General features: G+C 41.9%; 1 protein-coding gene across 2 annotated transcripts in view; it reads right to left on the bottom strand.

Annotated features, from left to right (window-relative positions):
• The window catches only part of LOC139381387 (endothelial PAS domain-containing protein 1-like), a 90,607-nt gene that overhangs the window by 58,596 nt on the left and 19,138 nt on the right, over nt 1-12,873 (bottom strand). The window contains exon 2 of one of the 2 annotated variants that reach the window (XM_071124874.1): nt 996-1,180. In XM_071124874.1, coding sequence (XP_070980975.1) covers nt 996-1,180 — 185 coding nt within the window. Of the gene's footprint in view, nt 1-995; nt 1,187-12,873 lie in introns of both variants that reach the window. The other variant, XM_071124873.1, reaches the window with a different exon arrangement.

Genomic DNA, 12,873 nt, shown 5'->3' with positions numbered 1-12,873 from the left:
GGGAAATTGACACTTTATAAACAATATTTTCCATGGTGCCCCGACTTCCTAGTTAATTAAAGTTACATGATTAGTTTAATTGCGTAATTAAATTACACATAGATAATCGATTTGATAATATACAGTCTTCACATTTAAGGGTAGTCAATGCTATGACACTTGTTAGATATTGCTGCACTGTCGAAACTAGAAGCACAAGCATTTTGCTACACTCGCAATAACATCTGCTAACCATGTGTATATGACTAATACAATTTGATTTGATTTTGGTGATTACATGAGTATGGAAAAAGCAAAAGGAGAAAGCTCTGTGGCTTTAAAAACTTTGAAAGTACTAAAGTTATGGTTTTCAGATTAGGGCCCATCTCTGGCGTTGATTTGGAGGAGTCACATTTTATGGACAACATGTTGGGAATAGCTGGGGCACGTCGATTAACCCGTACTGTGACTGGAAAGAAGGAGGAAAGGCTTTCTGTACTGTTGATGTTGAGTCTCTCCCGACACATGAAAAGCTGGGTACAGAACTTGTTCTCAACTAGCTTACCTGGTTAAATAAAGGTGAAATAAAATAAAAAAATAAAAAATATGAGATATGCGGTCCAAGCATGTGTACAAAACCACTACAATGTCATAAATGGCCACGTGTCAAGTATTTGCAGATGGAATATCAGTGTTGAAGAGGATGCACAATGCTGCAATTGTGATGGGAATCATGTTCCAGAGTTCACCCAAGGCCATGTTAGGGTGAAGGTCAAAGTAACGAGGATCAAACCAATTAAAAAAATTGAGGAGACTGGATATCAACGTGAAAGCGGCAAAAAAATGCAATAAATGTTCAAGACAAAAAAGGGAACTGTATTATTTTATATTTGCGTGTTAATCTATCACATATAGTCCGTTTGACGGGTGAACTAACACCTGACCAATGCATTTTGTGTGTGTGTTTGTATGTGTGTGTCTTCATGTACAGTATGTGTGCATGGTATAGCGCTGACCTGAACCGATGACCTTGCGGGTGCGCAGGAAGCTGATGGCCAGTCTCATGATGGAGGCTTTGTCCAGGTGGGAGCTGACGCTGTCTGCGAGGGGCAGCTGATTGGCCAGCTCGTAAAACACCTCCGTCTCCTTACTACGACGACAGCGTGCCGCGTCACGAGACCTCTCCTTACGCCGCTCCGAACTGTTCCTTGACAGGAAGAGAAGTCAGGTCAGGTGGAGAGGTCTTAGGTCAGATGAGCTATTGGCTACAGGTAGAAAGTTTATATCAAACATTGTTGGGTCAAATCCATTTCAATTCCAGTGAAATTAAGGTAGATCAAATTCCAATTATAAATGTTTCTTATTGAAAAGTCCTGAAGATAGTTAGAATTAGAATTTCAGTGTACTTCCTGAATTGACTGGAATGGTAAGGACCCCAACCCAGAAACCAACACTCCCGAATAATGTATTATTTATTTGCGTTATTTCTCTCAGGCCCAGCATCAATCACCTGTTGAAGACAGTGAGTGGACACAAATGGGAAAACAGATATAGGATATAATCATTGAGCTCAGCATCAAAAGAGACCCAAGTCTCAAGACTGTGTCTGTGTCTCAACTTCTTTATGGCTATGCAGATTTAGCATCTTTCCATATCTTAACATATCTTAACAGTCCACTAGTCTTTCTACATCTTAATAATATAGTCCACTAGTCTTTCTACATCTTAATAATATAGTCCACTAGTCTTTCTACATCTTAATATAGTCCACTAGTCTTTCCATATCTTAATATAGTCCTCTAGTCTTTCTACATCTTAATATAGTCCACTAGTCTTTCTAAATCTTAATATAGTACTCTAGTCTTTCTACATCTTAAATATAGTCCACTAGTCTTTCTACATCTGTATATAGTCCACTAGTCTTTCCACATCATAATATAGTCCACTAGATATTCCACATCGTAATATAGTCCACTAGTCTATCATTATTTTAACATAATCCTCTAGACTTTCAATATCTCAAGAGTCCTCTAGAATTTCCATATCTTAACATAGTCCTCTAGTCTTTCCATCTCTTAACATAGTCCTCTAGTCTTTCCATCTCTTAATATAGTCCTCTAGTCTTTATACATCTTAATATAGTCCACTAGTCTTTCTACATCTTAATATAGTCCTCTAGTCTTTCCATCTCTTAATATAGTCCACTAGTCGTTCCATATATTAATATAATCCATGATTCTTTCCATAACTTAATATAGTCCACTTCTCTTTCCATATCTTAATTAATATAGTCCACTAGTCTTTCTACATCTTAATATAGTCCACTAGTCTTTCTAGATCTTAACATAGTCCACTAGTCTTTCTACATCTTAACATAGTCCACTAGTCTTTCTACATCTTAACATAGTCCACTAGTCTTTCTACATCTTAATATAGTCCACTAGTCTTTCCATATCTTAATATAGTCCACTAGTCTTTTTACATCTTAACATAGTCCACTAGTCTTTCTACATCTTAATATAGTCCACTAGACTTTCCATATCTTAATATATTATTTTAGTCATTTGTCAATCATGTCCCTCAGTTTGTTACACAATCTCTGCTGGTTCTCATTTCCATCTACAATTGTGACAGACTGCAGATGTGATCATTGGGAACGGTGATGCTTAACTGACTTTTACTACTGCGAGACAAAGTGAAACAGAGGCAGTGAGGGGAAAGAGAGAAAGAGAGAGGGTAAAAACACTTGCTAAAGATGCATTCAAGTGCTGAACCCATTTCCTCTGTCTCAACAGTTTCCGTCAAGGAAAGCAGGTCAATGCCCAAACATTGTCACCACAAGCTTCTTAGCTTCTCTCACACACTCACACTCACTCTCTCTCTCTTTCTAGGACACAGACTATTTCTCATGAAAAGACAAAATATTATTAGAGGCATTGTGCATACCAGAACATTCTCTTCTGACATCCCACAAAGACATAACTCTTTTCGCAACCACTCACAGATGGATTGGATTGAGATATCTCTGAGAGGTTTTTGGTGAGCAGAGAACACGGACAGACTCTTTAGTAGTCCGTCATATGATAGGATTAGTGTCTTACACCTGAATAGTGCTTAGACTGAGTCCCACTCTCAGCCAACACACACACTGAACGAGAGAGAGAAATGGTGGGGGTGAGTCAGAGAGCACAGCCAACTTCAAGGGACAGGGAATCCTGTAGGTGTTAGACCAACACAGAAGTGTACAGAGTTGCAAAAACTGAGACACACAGACAAAACTGATGGTGTACTTTAGGCTACATCAACATATTCCAACACCAGAAAACTCAGATACAGATATAGCGCAGGTACCAATTAAACTTTCTCTTCCTTCCAAAACAAACATTTGATTACAGAGCAACTTCAAAATAGCTGACTAACAATGCTGGTTGAGCACCCTTAATGTGAGATATATCAAACTCAGCAGTCTCATTAAGTCAGGGAAGGTTGATTCTAGCTGCGTGTCAATGGGAGGTGAATTGTACCTCTAAACCCCTTCTCTACCAACCAGCGGATCGAATCGCTCTAAACCCCTTCTCTACCAATCAGAGAATCAAACCACTCTAAACCTCTTCTCTACCAATCACAGGATCGAACCACTCTAAACCCCTTCTCTACCAACCACAGGATCGAACCACTCTAAACCCCTTCTCTACCAACCACAGGATCGAACCACTCTAAACCCCTTCTCTACCAACCAGAGGATCGAACCACTCTAAACCCCTTCTCTACCAAACAGAGGATCGAACCACTCTAAACCCCTTCTCTACCAACCACAGGATCGAACCACTCTAAACCCCTTCTCTACCAATCACAGGATCAAACCACTCTAAACCCCTTCTCTACAAACCACAGGATCGAACCACTCTAAACACCTTCTCTACCAACCACAGGATCGAACCACTCTAAACCCCTTCTCTACCAACCACAGGATCGAACCACTCTAAACCCCTTCTCTACCAACCACAGGATCGAACCACTCTAAACCCCTTCTCTACCAACCAGAGGATCGAACCACTATGCGGTTTAAACTCAAAGGCATAAAACATTTCAAATGACAATCTTCAGGTCAGACAATGACAAAGCGGTCAGCTTTTTGGGTAAACAGCTGAGAGATGGGGCTGGAGTAAAGCAACCACTCTGAAATTCATAGACAGGGCTATGGATTTAGAAATCTCAGAAAAAAATATACACACAGTTTCAAAAACCACAAGCAAATACAGAGTTAATACACCACATGACCAAAAGTATATGGACACCTGCTCGTCAAACATCTCATTCATAGGGATTAATATGGAGTTGGTCCCCCCTTTGCTGTTACACCAACCGCCACTCTTCTGGGAAGCCTTTCCACTAGATGTTGAAACATTGGTGCGAGGACTTGCTTCCATTCAGCCACAAAAGCATTAGTGAGGTCGGGGACTGATGTTTGGCGATTAGGCCTGGCACGGAGTCAGCATTCCAATTCATCCCAAAGGTGTTTGATGGGGTTGAGGTCAGGGCTCTGTGCAGGTCAGTCAAGTTCTTCCACACCGATCTCTACAAACCATTTCTATATGGACCTCGCACGGGGGCATTGCCATGCTGAAACAGGAAAGGGCCTTCTCCTTTACTGTTGCCACAAAGTTGGAAGCACATAATCGTCTAGAATGTCATTGTATGCTGTAGCATTAATATTTCCCTTCACTGGAACTAAGGGGCCAAGCACAAACAATGACAAACAGCCCCAGACCATTATTCCCCCTCCACCAAACCTTACAGTTGGCACTATGCATTGGGGCAGATAGCGTTCTCCTGGCATCCACCAAACCCCAGATTCGTCCATCGGACTGCTAGATGGTGAAGCTTGGCATTGTGCATGGTGATCTTAGGCTCTTGTGCGGATTCTCGGCCATAGAAACCCATTTCTTGAAGCTCCTGATGACCGTTCTTGTGCTGACGTTGCTTCCAGAGGCCGTTTGGAACTCAGTAGTGAGTGTTGCAACCGAGGACAGATTATTTTTACGCGCTACGCGCTTTAGAACTCAGTGGTTCCATTCTGTGATTTTATGTGGCCTACCACTTCCTGGCTGAGCCATTGTTGCTCCAGCACTTCTTGACAGGGGCACCTCTAGAGGGACATAATTTTGATGAACTGACTTGTTGAAAAGGTAGCATCCTATGACGGTGCCACAATGAAAGTCACTGAGCTCTTCAGTAAGGCCATTCTACTGCCAATGTTAATCTGTAGAGATTGCATGACTTTGTGCGTGATTTTATACACCTGTCAGCAACGTCTGTGGCTGAAATAGCCGATTGCAGTCATTTGAAAGGGTATGCACATACTTTTGTATATACACACATATATATATATATATATATATATATATATATATATAGTATATATCCCAATTCCAGTGAGCACAGAGTTAATATATATCCCCATTTCAGTGAACAAAGAGTTAATATATCCCCATTCCAGTGAACAAAAGGTTCACATATCCCCATTCCAGTAAGCACAGAGATAATATATCACCATTCCAGTCAGCACAGAGTTAATATATCCCTATTCCAGTGAGCACAGAGTTAATATATCCCCATTCCAGTGAGCACAGAGTTAATATATCCCCATTCCAGTGAGCACAGAGTTAATACAGTGGGGCAAAAAAGTATTTAGTCAGCCACCAATTGTGCAAGTTCTCCCACTTAAAAAGATGAGAGAGGCCTATAATTTTCATCATAGGTACACTTCAACTATGACAGACAAAATGAGAGAAAAAAATACAGAAAATCACATTGTAGGATTGTTTATGAATTTATTTGCAAATTATGGTGGAAAATAAGTATTTGGTCACCTACAAACAAGCAAGATTTCTGGCTCTCACAGACCTGTAACTTATTTAAGAGGCTCCTCTGTCCTCCACTCGTTACCTGTATTAATGGCACCTGTTTGAACTTGTTATCACTATAAAGGACACCTGTCCACAACCTCAAACAGTTACACTCCAAACTCCACTATGGCCAAGAACAAAGAGCTGTCAAAGGACACCAGAAACAGAATTGTAGACCTGCACCAGGCTGGGAAGACTGAATCTGCAATAGGTAAGCAGCTTGGTTTGAAGAAATCAACTGTGGGAGCAATTATTAGGAAATGGAAGACATACAAGACCACTGATGATCTCCCTCGATCTTGGGCTCCACGCAAGATCTCACCCCGTGGGGTCAAAATGATCACAAGAACGGTGAGCAAAAATCCCAGGACCACACGAAGGGACCTAGTGAATGACCTGCAGAGAGCTGGGACCAAAGTAACAAAGCCTACCATCAGTAACACACTACGCCGCCAGGGACTCAAATCCTGCAGTGCCAGACATTCCCCCCAGCTTAAGCCAGTACATGTCCAGGCCCGTCTGAAGTTTGCTAGAGAGCATTTGGATGATCCAGAAGAAGATTGGGAGAATGTCATATGGTCAGATGAAACCAAAATATAACTTTTTGGTAAAAACTCAACTCGTCGTGTTTGGAGGACAAAGAATGCTGAGTTGCATCCAAAGTACACCATACCTACTGTGAAGCATGGGGGTGGAAACATCATGCTTTGGGGCTGTTTTTCTGCAAAGGGACCAGGACGACTGATCCGTGTAAAGGAAAGAATGAATGGGGCCATGTATCGTGAGATTTTGAGTGAAAACCTCCTTCCATCAGCAAGGGCATTGAAGATGAAACGTGGCTGGGTCTTTCAGCATGACAATGATTCCAAACACACCGCCCGGGCAACGAAGGAGTGGCTTCGTAAGAAGCATTTCAAGGTCCTGGAGTGGCCTAGCCAGTCTCCAGATCTCAACCCCATACAAAATCTTTGGGGGGAGTTGAAAGTCTGTGTTGCCCAGCAACAGCCCCAAAACATCACTGCTCTAGAGGAGATCTGCATGGAGGAATGGGCCAAAATACCAGCAACAATGTGTGAAAACCTTGTGAAGACTTACAGAAAACGTTTGATCTCTGTAATTGCCAACAAAGGATATGTAACAAAGTATTGAGATACACTTTTGTTATTGACCAAATACCTATTTTCCACCATAATTTGAAGATAAATTAATTAAAAATCCTACAATGTGATTTTCTGCATTTTTTTTCTCATTTTGTCTATCATAGTTGAAGTGTACCTATGATGAAAATTACAGGCCTCTCTCATCTTTTTAAGTAGGAGTACTTGCACAATTGGTGGATGACTAAATAATTTTCCCCCCACTGTATATCCCCATTCCAGTGATCAAAATGTTCATATATTCCCATTCCAGTTAAAAAAATAGATCCCCATTCCAGTGAACAAAAAGTTAATATATCCCCATTCCAGTGAACAAAACGTTAATATATCCCCATTCTAGTGAACACAGCACTGGCTGATATAATAGTACTGGAATGTACTTTCTCCCTTGTTTTTTGTTGTTGTTTATAAACTCTAACCCCTGATCTCTTCTGAATTCACAATATAATTCCAAACTAGCCCAGAACCGCATATATATGTAGTAGTGTGTATTGAAGCACATCAAAAAATAATACTGTATGCAGAACCCAAGCCTTGATTTAAAAAAGAGAAAGGTTTGAGTCTGACAAAAGATGAGGAGAGGAGAGGCTGCCAAACAGCTACAATTACACTAAACCGCAAAATAAAGGGTGAGTTAAGATGGGGTGGTTATACAAGATAAGGTGAAAGTACCGCGGGATAAAGAAAGAGTATAACGTCTTGTAAGTGATGGTTAGAGGATGTAATCAGCTTTGTTTCCTTTGACTCAAAGTCAGGGCCTTGGAGTGTTGTCTGCCCAGGCAGGGATGTGATCTGCGGCGGTTCTATTGGGACATGGTGTGTGGCCCAAGGAGGGTGACCTCTGTGTGCCCTGTGCCCTGGTACACCACAGACACGCACACAGAGTTAAATATGTTGTATGTTCAGCAGTTAGAGGTTTGACTTTCGGTGGCTTTTAAAAGCCACAAGATAAGAGTACGGATAAACTGCCAAGAGAAACATTGAATAAAATAGCAAACTTGCTGAAAACTAAACAAAGCAAAATAATCCTTTACTCTGATTTCAAGTTTTATTCAATCAGTTCACTCTGTGTATTATTTATTTGGTGTCCTTTCTGTCAGTCACTCGGTAAAACAAACTATGGGGAGTATAATCTTAATCACCTGAAGAAAACTGAAATCAAAGCCAAAGGGCCAATAGTTTCCGAGCTCACCCACCTTCCCCACCTTTATGGCTATAATACCAGGGCTCGCATTCATTTCCTCAATTCTTCGCTCTTCAGCTCGTCTGAAGGAATAACGTGTCATGCAATTTTCAAACTTTTCAAGCCACAAAGATTACCAGATACTGCTCCGACTTAGATGTCTGTTAGTGGGGAGAGAGTACGCGTCCCCCTAGACGTTGCGAATGTTGCGTCGGTATCAATTTTTGTGTTTGCTAAGAGCTAACTACTTTATGCTCTGCTTGTGGAGCCAGTGCTTCCTTTCTTGATGGCCAGTGGTAAAAGTAAGTTAAAAAAGGCTAACTAGCAGAGTTTGAACCTCCAACCATGCCAAGAATGTGGTTTCACAACTAAACTTAAAGATACTCATGAGTGCTGTCCTGGTCGCCTCAGGTTGAAAGACGCTCAGGAGGCCTTGGCTCTGACCAGTTTGTGCGACCATTGTCTCCGGAGTTCAACTCCGTTGGGTATCGGGCTGACTTTAGGAGAAATATTGGGGCTGCTGGCGAAGGGTCTTCCGGTGAACTGACCTTGGGATTGGAGTTGTCTGAGGTCGGTAGAGAGTGGTGGTCAGAGTTGATAGGGATGTCATCCCAGCCGAGTGAGGCTCATTCCAGTTTCTCTGGCAGTGTTCAGATTCCGGGGATGATGTACTATCCCTGGTTGGCTCTGGAGGGTTTTCGGATTACATCATTCTGGGGTCACCTAAAGCCACAACTTTGGATTTGGCGGGGGAGAGTGGACCATTGGCGATTAACCTCTCTTAGGTAGGGGACAGTATTTTAACGTCCAGATGAAAAGCGTGCCCAAAGTAAGGTGCCTGTTACTCAGGCCAGGAAGCTAGGGTATGCATATAATTAGAGAGAGTTGGATAGAAAACACTCTAAAGTTTCTAAAACTGTTAGAATTATGTCTGTGAGTATATCAGAACTGATATGGCAGGTGAAACCCTGAGGACAAACCATCCCAAAATATAATAATTTTAGTCTACCACTGTTTTCAATGGCTGTCACTTTTATCATAAGGTGAAATCCTCCCAGATTGCAGTTCCTAGGGATTCCACTAGATGTCAAGTCTTTAGAAAGAGTTTCATGCTGGTTTTTGGAAAAATGAGACAGAAATTGTAGTTTTTCTAGGTGGCTCCCATTTTAGCTGTAGTGTTTCCAAGCGAGTGGAAGAGAGAGCGTTCTTTGGTATTTTTCTATACGATTCTCCGTCTTAAATTTTATTGTTTATTTACGGAATTAGGGTACCTAAGGTTTGATTATAAACGTTGTTTGACTTGTTTGGAAAAGTTTATTAGTAACGTTTGGGATTCATTTTGTATGCATTTTGATGGAGGGAAACTGGGTGGATTAATGACAGAAGCACGTCAGCTAAACTGAGTTTTTTGGATATAAAGAAGGACATTATCGAACAAAAGGACCATTTATGATGTATCTGGGACCTTTTGGAGTGCCAACAGAAGAAGATCATCAAAGGTAAGGCATTTATTATATCGCTATTTCTGACCTGGTTGAAATATGTTTTTCATGGTTTTGTATGCGTGGCACTGTCCTCAGATAATCGCATGGTGTGCTTTCGCTGTAAAGCCTTCTTGAAATCTGACACAGCAGCTGGATTAACAAGAAGTTAAGCTTTATTTTGATGTATTACACTTGTGATTTTATGAAAGTTAAATATTTATAACTCTGTAGTTTGAATTTTGCGCTCTGCAACTTCACCCGATGTTGGCCAGGTGGGACGCTACCATCACACCTGCCCATAAGAAGTTAATGCGCTTTTGATGGGGCTTTGTCATAGCGCGGCAGATCACCTGGCGTTCTTATCCCCTGCAGCGGAGTTCCTTCAGGCTTGATCATACATCCTCAATCAGCCTGACTAACTGACTACTAAAGTAGCCTCGCTACTTTTATAGCCTCGCTACTGTATATAGCCTGTCTTTTTACTGTTGTTTTATTTCTTTACTTACCTATTGTTCACCTAATACCTTTTTTGCACTATTGGTTAGAGCCTGTAAGTAAGCATTTCACATTAAGGTCTACACCTGTTGTATTCGGCTCACGTGACAAATAAACTTTGATTTGATTTGGGTGAAGGTATTTACCTCCTGTCCCTGCAGCAGAGTTTTCATTTACAGGTTTGGGGGAAGGTATTTACCTCCTGTCCCTGCAGCAGAGTTTTCTTTTACAGGTTTGGGGGAAGGTATTTACCTCCTGTCCCTGCAGCAGAGTTTTCTTTTACAGGTTTGGGGGAAGGTATTTATCTCCTGTCCCTGCAGACGAGTTTTCTTTTACAGGTTTGGGGGAAGGTATTTATCTCCTGTCCCTGCAGCGGTGAAGTGTCGCTTATCGCTTGTTTAAAGGTTTTGCAAATGAGCTAAAGGCGACCTGGGATTCCCCTCACTTAGCCAGTCTGGTGTTAGTAGGTTATGGTGAGTTCAGCAATGTGGATGGTATGGAGGAGATGGGGATTGTTTGCACAATAATGATGGGTAGAATGGTGGCAAATTACTTAGCTTCAGAGGCTAACAAGGGGGCTAATCCTAGCAGGGTTATTCCAAATAAACAGTGTCGGTTCTCAGCGGATCTGCTGGACAAGTTGTACCAGGCCAGGGTGTGGCGGCCCAGTCTTTGAATGTGGTCACAATGCTGCAGATCTATCTTATTGATTTGCTGCAGGAGCTGAATAAGACCGTGGAGGTGGTCCAGTTTCAGAACTTCTCTACGAAATCTCTGCTACGGCTGATTTTGTGCTGCTTCTGTCCCGCTGTACTCTCCTGGCTGTGGGGAAACGTACGGGGGTGACAGTGGTGGCTTAACGGCACCTCTGGCTGCCATTGTCCCTGATTCCTGTGATGGACAGACGAGTGTATTTGGATGAGCCAGTAACTCCAACAAGGTTGTTTGGCTCGGCTATGGAGTACTTCCATTTTGATTGCTATGCATATGGACGCTTCACCATTACCATCAGTTGATCAAGGTATCCCCATCGTGCCTAAGGGTGTTGACTCCTTGGAGGGAACCACGACTGCTGTTGCTGGGAGTTCTCATGGGCCGGGTAGTGTCTTGCAGTGTGATCATGACAGACGCATCTTTACTGCGATGGGAGCGCTGTGTGTGGGCTACTCGGATAGAGGGATTTGGTCAACAGCTCAAAGCCCAGCATGTGTCGCTAAGATCCGACAACAGGACAATGGTGGCATACATCCAGAGCCAGGAAGGACATGGCCTCTCTTTCCTAAATCTGTCCAGTTATCTGTTCATACGGAGCTGTTCTCATTTCCTGCCGCTTAGGGCGACGTACCTTTCCGGATCTAACAACGTGGGTGCGGAACTACTTTCCGGGGGAAACAAATGATAATCCCACTAAGTCCAAACCAGATGGGATAGCGTAAAGCTGCAGAATGCTATGGTAGCCATGGTGGTTAAGTGTGCCTTGAATTCGAAATAAATCTCAGACCGTGTCACCAGCAAAGCACCCCACACCATCACACCTCCTCCTCCATGCTTCACGGTTGGAAACACACATGCGGAGATCATCCGTTCACCTACTCTGCGTCTCACAAAGACATGGCGGTCGGAAACAAAAATGTCTAATTTGCACTCATCAGACCAAAGGACTGATTTCCACCGGTCTAATGTCCATTGCTCAAGAAAGGCCCAAGAAAGTATCTTCTTCTTACTGGTGTCCCTTAGTAGTGGTTTCTTTGCAGCATTTAAACCATGAAGGCCTGATTTACACAGTCTCCTCCAAACAGTTGCTATTGAGATGTGTCTGTTACTTGAACTCTGTGAAGCATTTATTTGGCCTGCAATTTTTGAGGCTGGTAACTCTAATGAACTTATCCTCTGCAGCAGAGGTGAGTCTGGGTCTTCCTTTCCTGTGGCGGTCCCCATGAGAGCCAGTTTCATCATAGCACATGATGCTTTTTTGCAACTGCACTTGAAGAAACTTTCAATGTTCCTGACATTTTCCAGATTGACTGACCTCCTTAAAGTAATGATGGACTGTAATTTTTCTTTGCTTATTTGATCTGTTCTTGCCATAATATACATTTGTTTATTTTTTTATTTCACCATTATTTAATTAAAACTTTTTAGAGTTTGGCCCTTTTTTCTCAATGCCTGCCTGAAGGACATGCCCAAAGTAAACTGCCTGTTGCTCAGGCCCTAAAGCTAGGATATGCATGTAATTGGTACCATTGGAAAGAAAACACTTTGAAGTTTAGAGAAATGTTAAAAATGATTTAGGGGAATATATCACAATAGATATGGTAGGAGAAAATCCAAAGAAAAACCAACCAGATTTTTCTTTTTTGAGAGACCATCCCCTTGCAATGGCAAGTATAAGTATAACGTATAAAGTAAAAAATTAGCTCCCTGGATGCAATTCCTATGGCTTCCACAGGGTGTCAGCAGTCTATGTTCAATGTCTATGTTCAAGACTTGTAACTTCAAAAACGGATAAGAAATAACAGTTTTAGTAGAAGGACACAGTCTTGGAAATTTGTGTTTGCGCACACCATGAAGACCAAGGACGCACCTGCTAAAATCTATTTCCTATTGAACATACTTCTTTCTGTAAGAAGTATTATTCTTTGATTACATTTTAGGGTATCTGAGGA

Source organism: Oncorhynchus clarkii, chromosome 23 (assembly GCF_045791955.1).
Source record: "Oncorhynchus clarkii lewisi isolate Uvic-CL-2024 chromosome 23, UVic_Ocla_1.0, whole genome shotgun sequence".
Lineage (NCBI taxonomy): Eukaryota > Metazoa > Chordata > Actinopteri > Salmoniformes > Salmonidae > Oncorhynchus > Oncorhynchus clarkii.
This window is presented reverse-complemented; position numbering and strand designations above follow the sequence as displayed.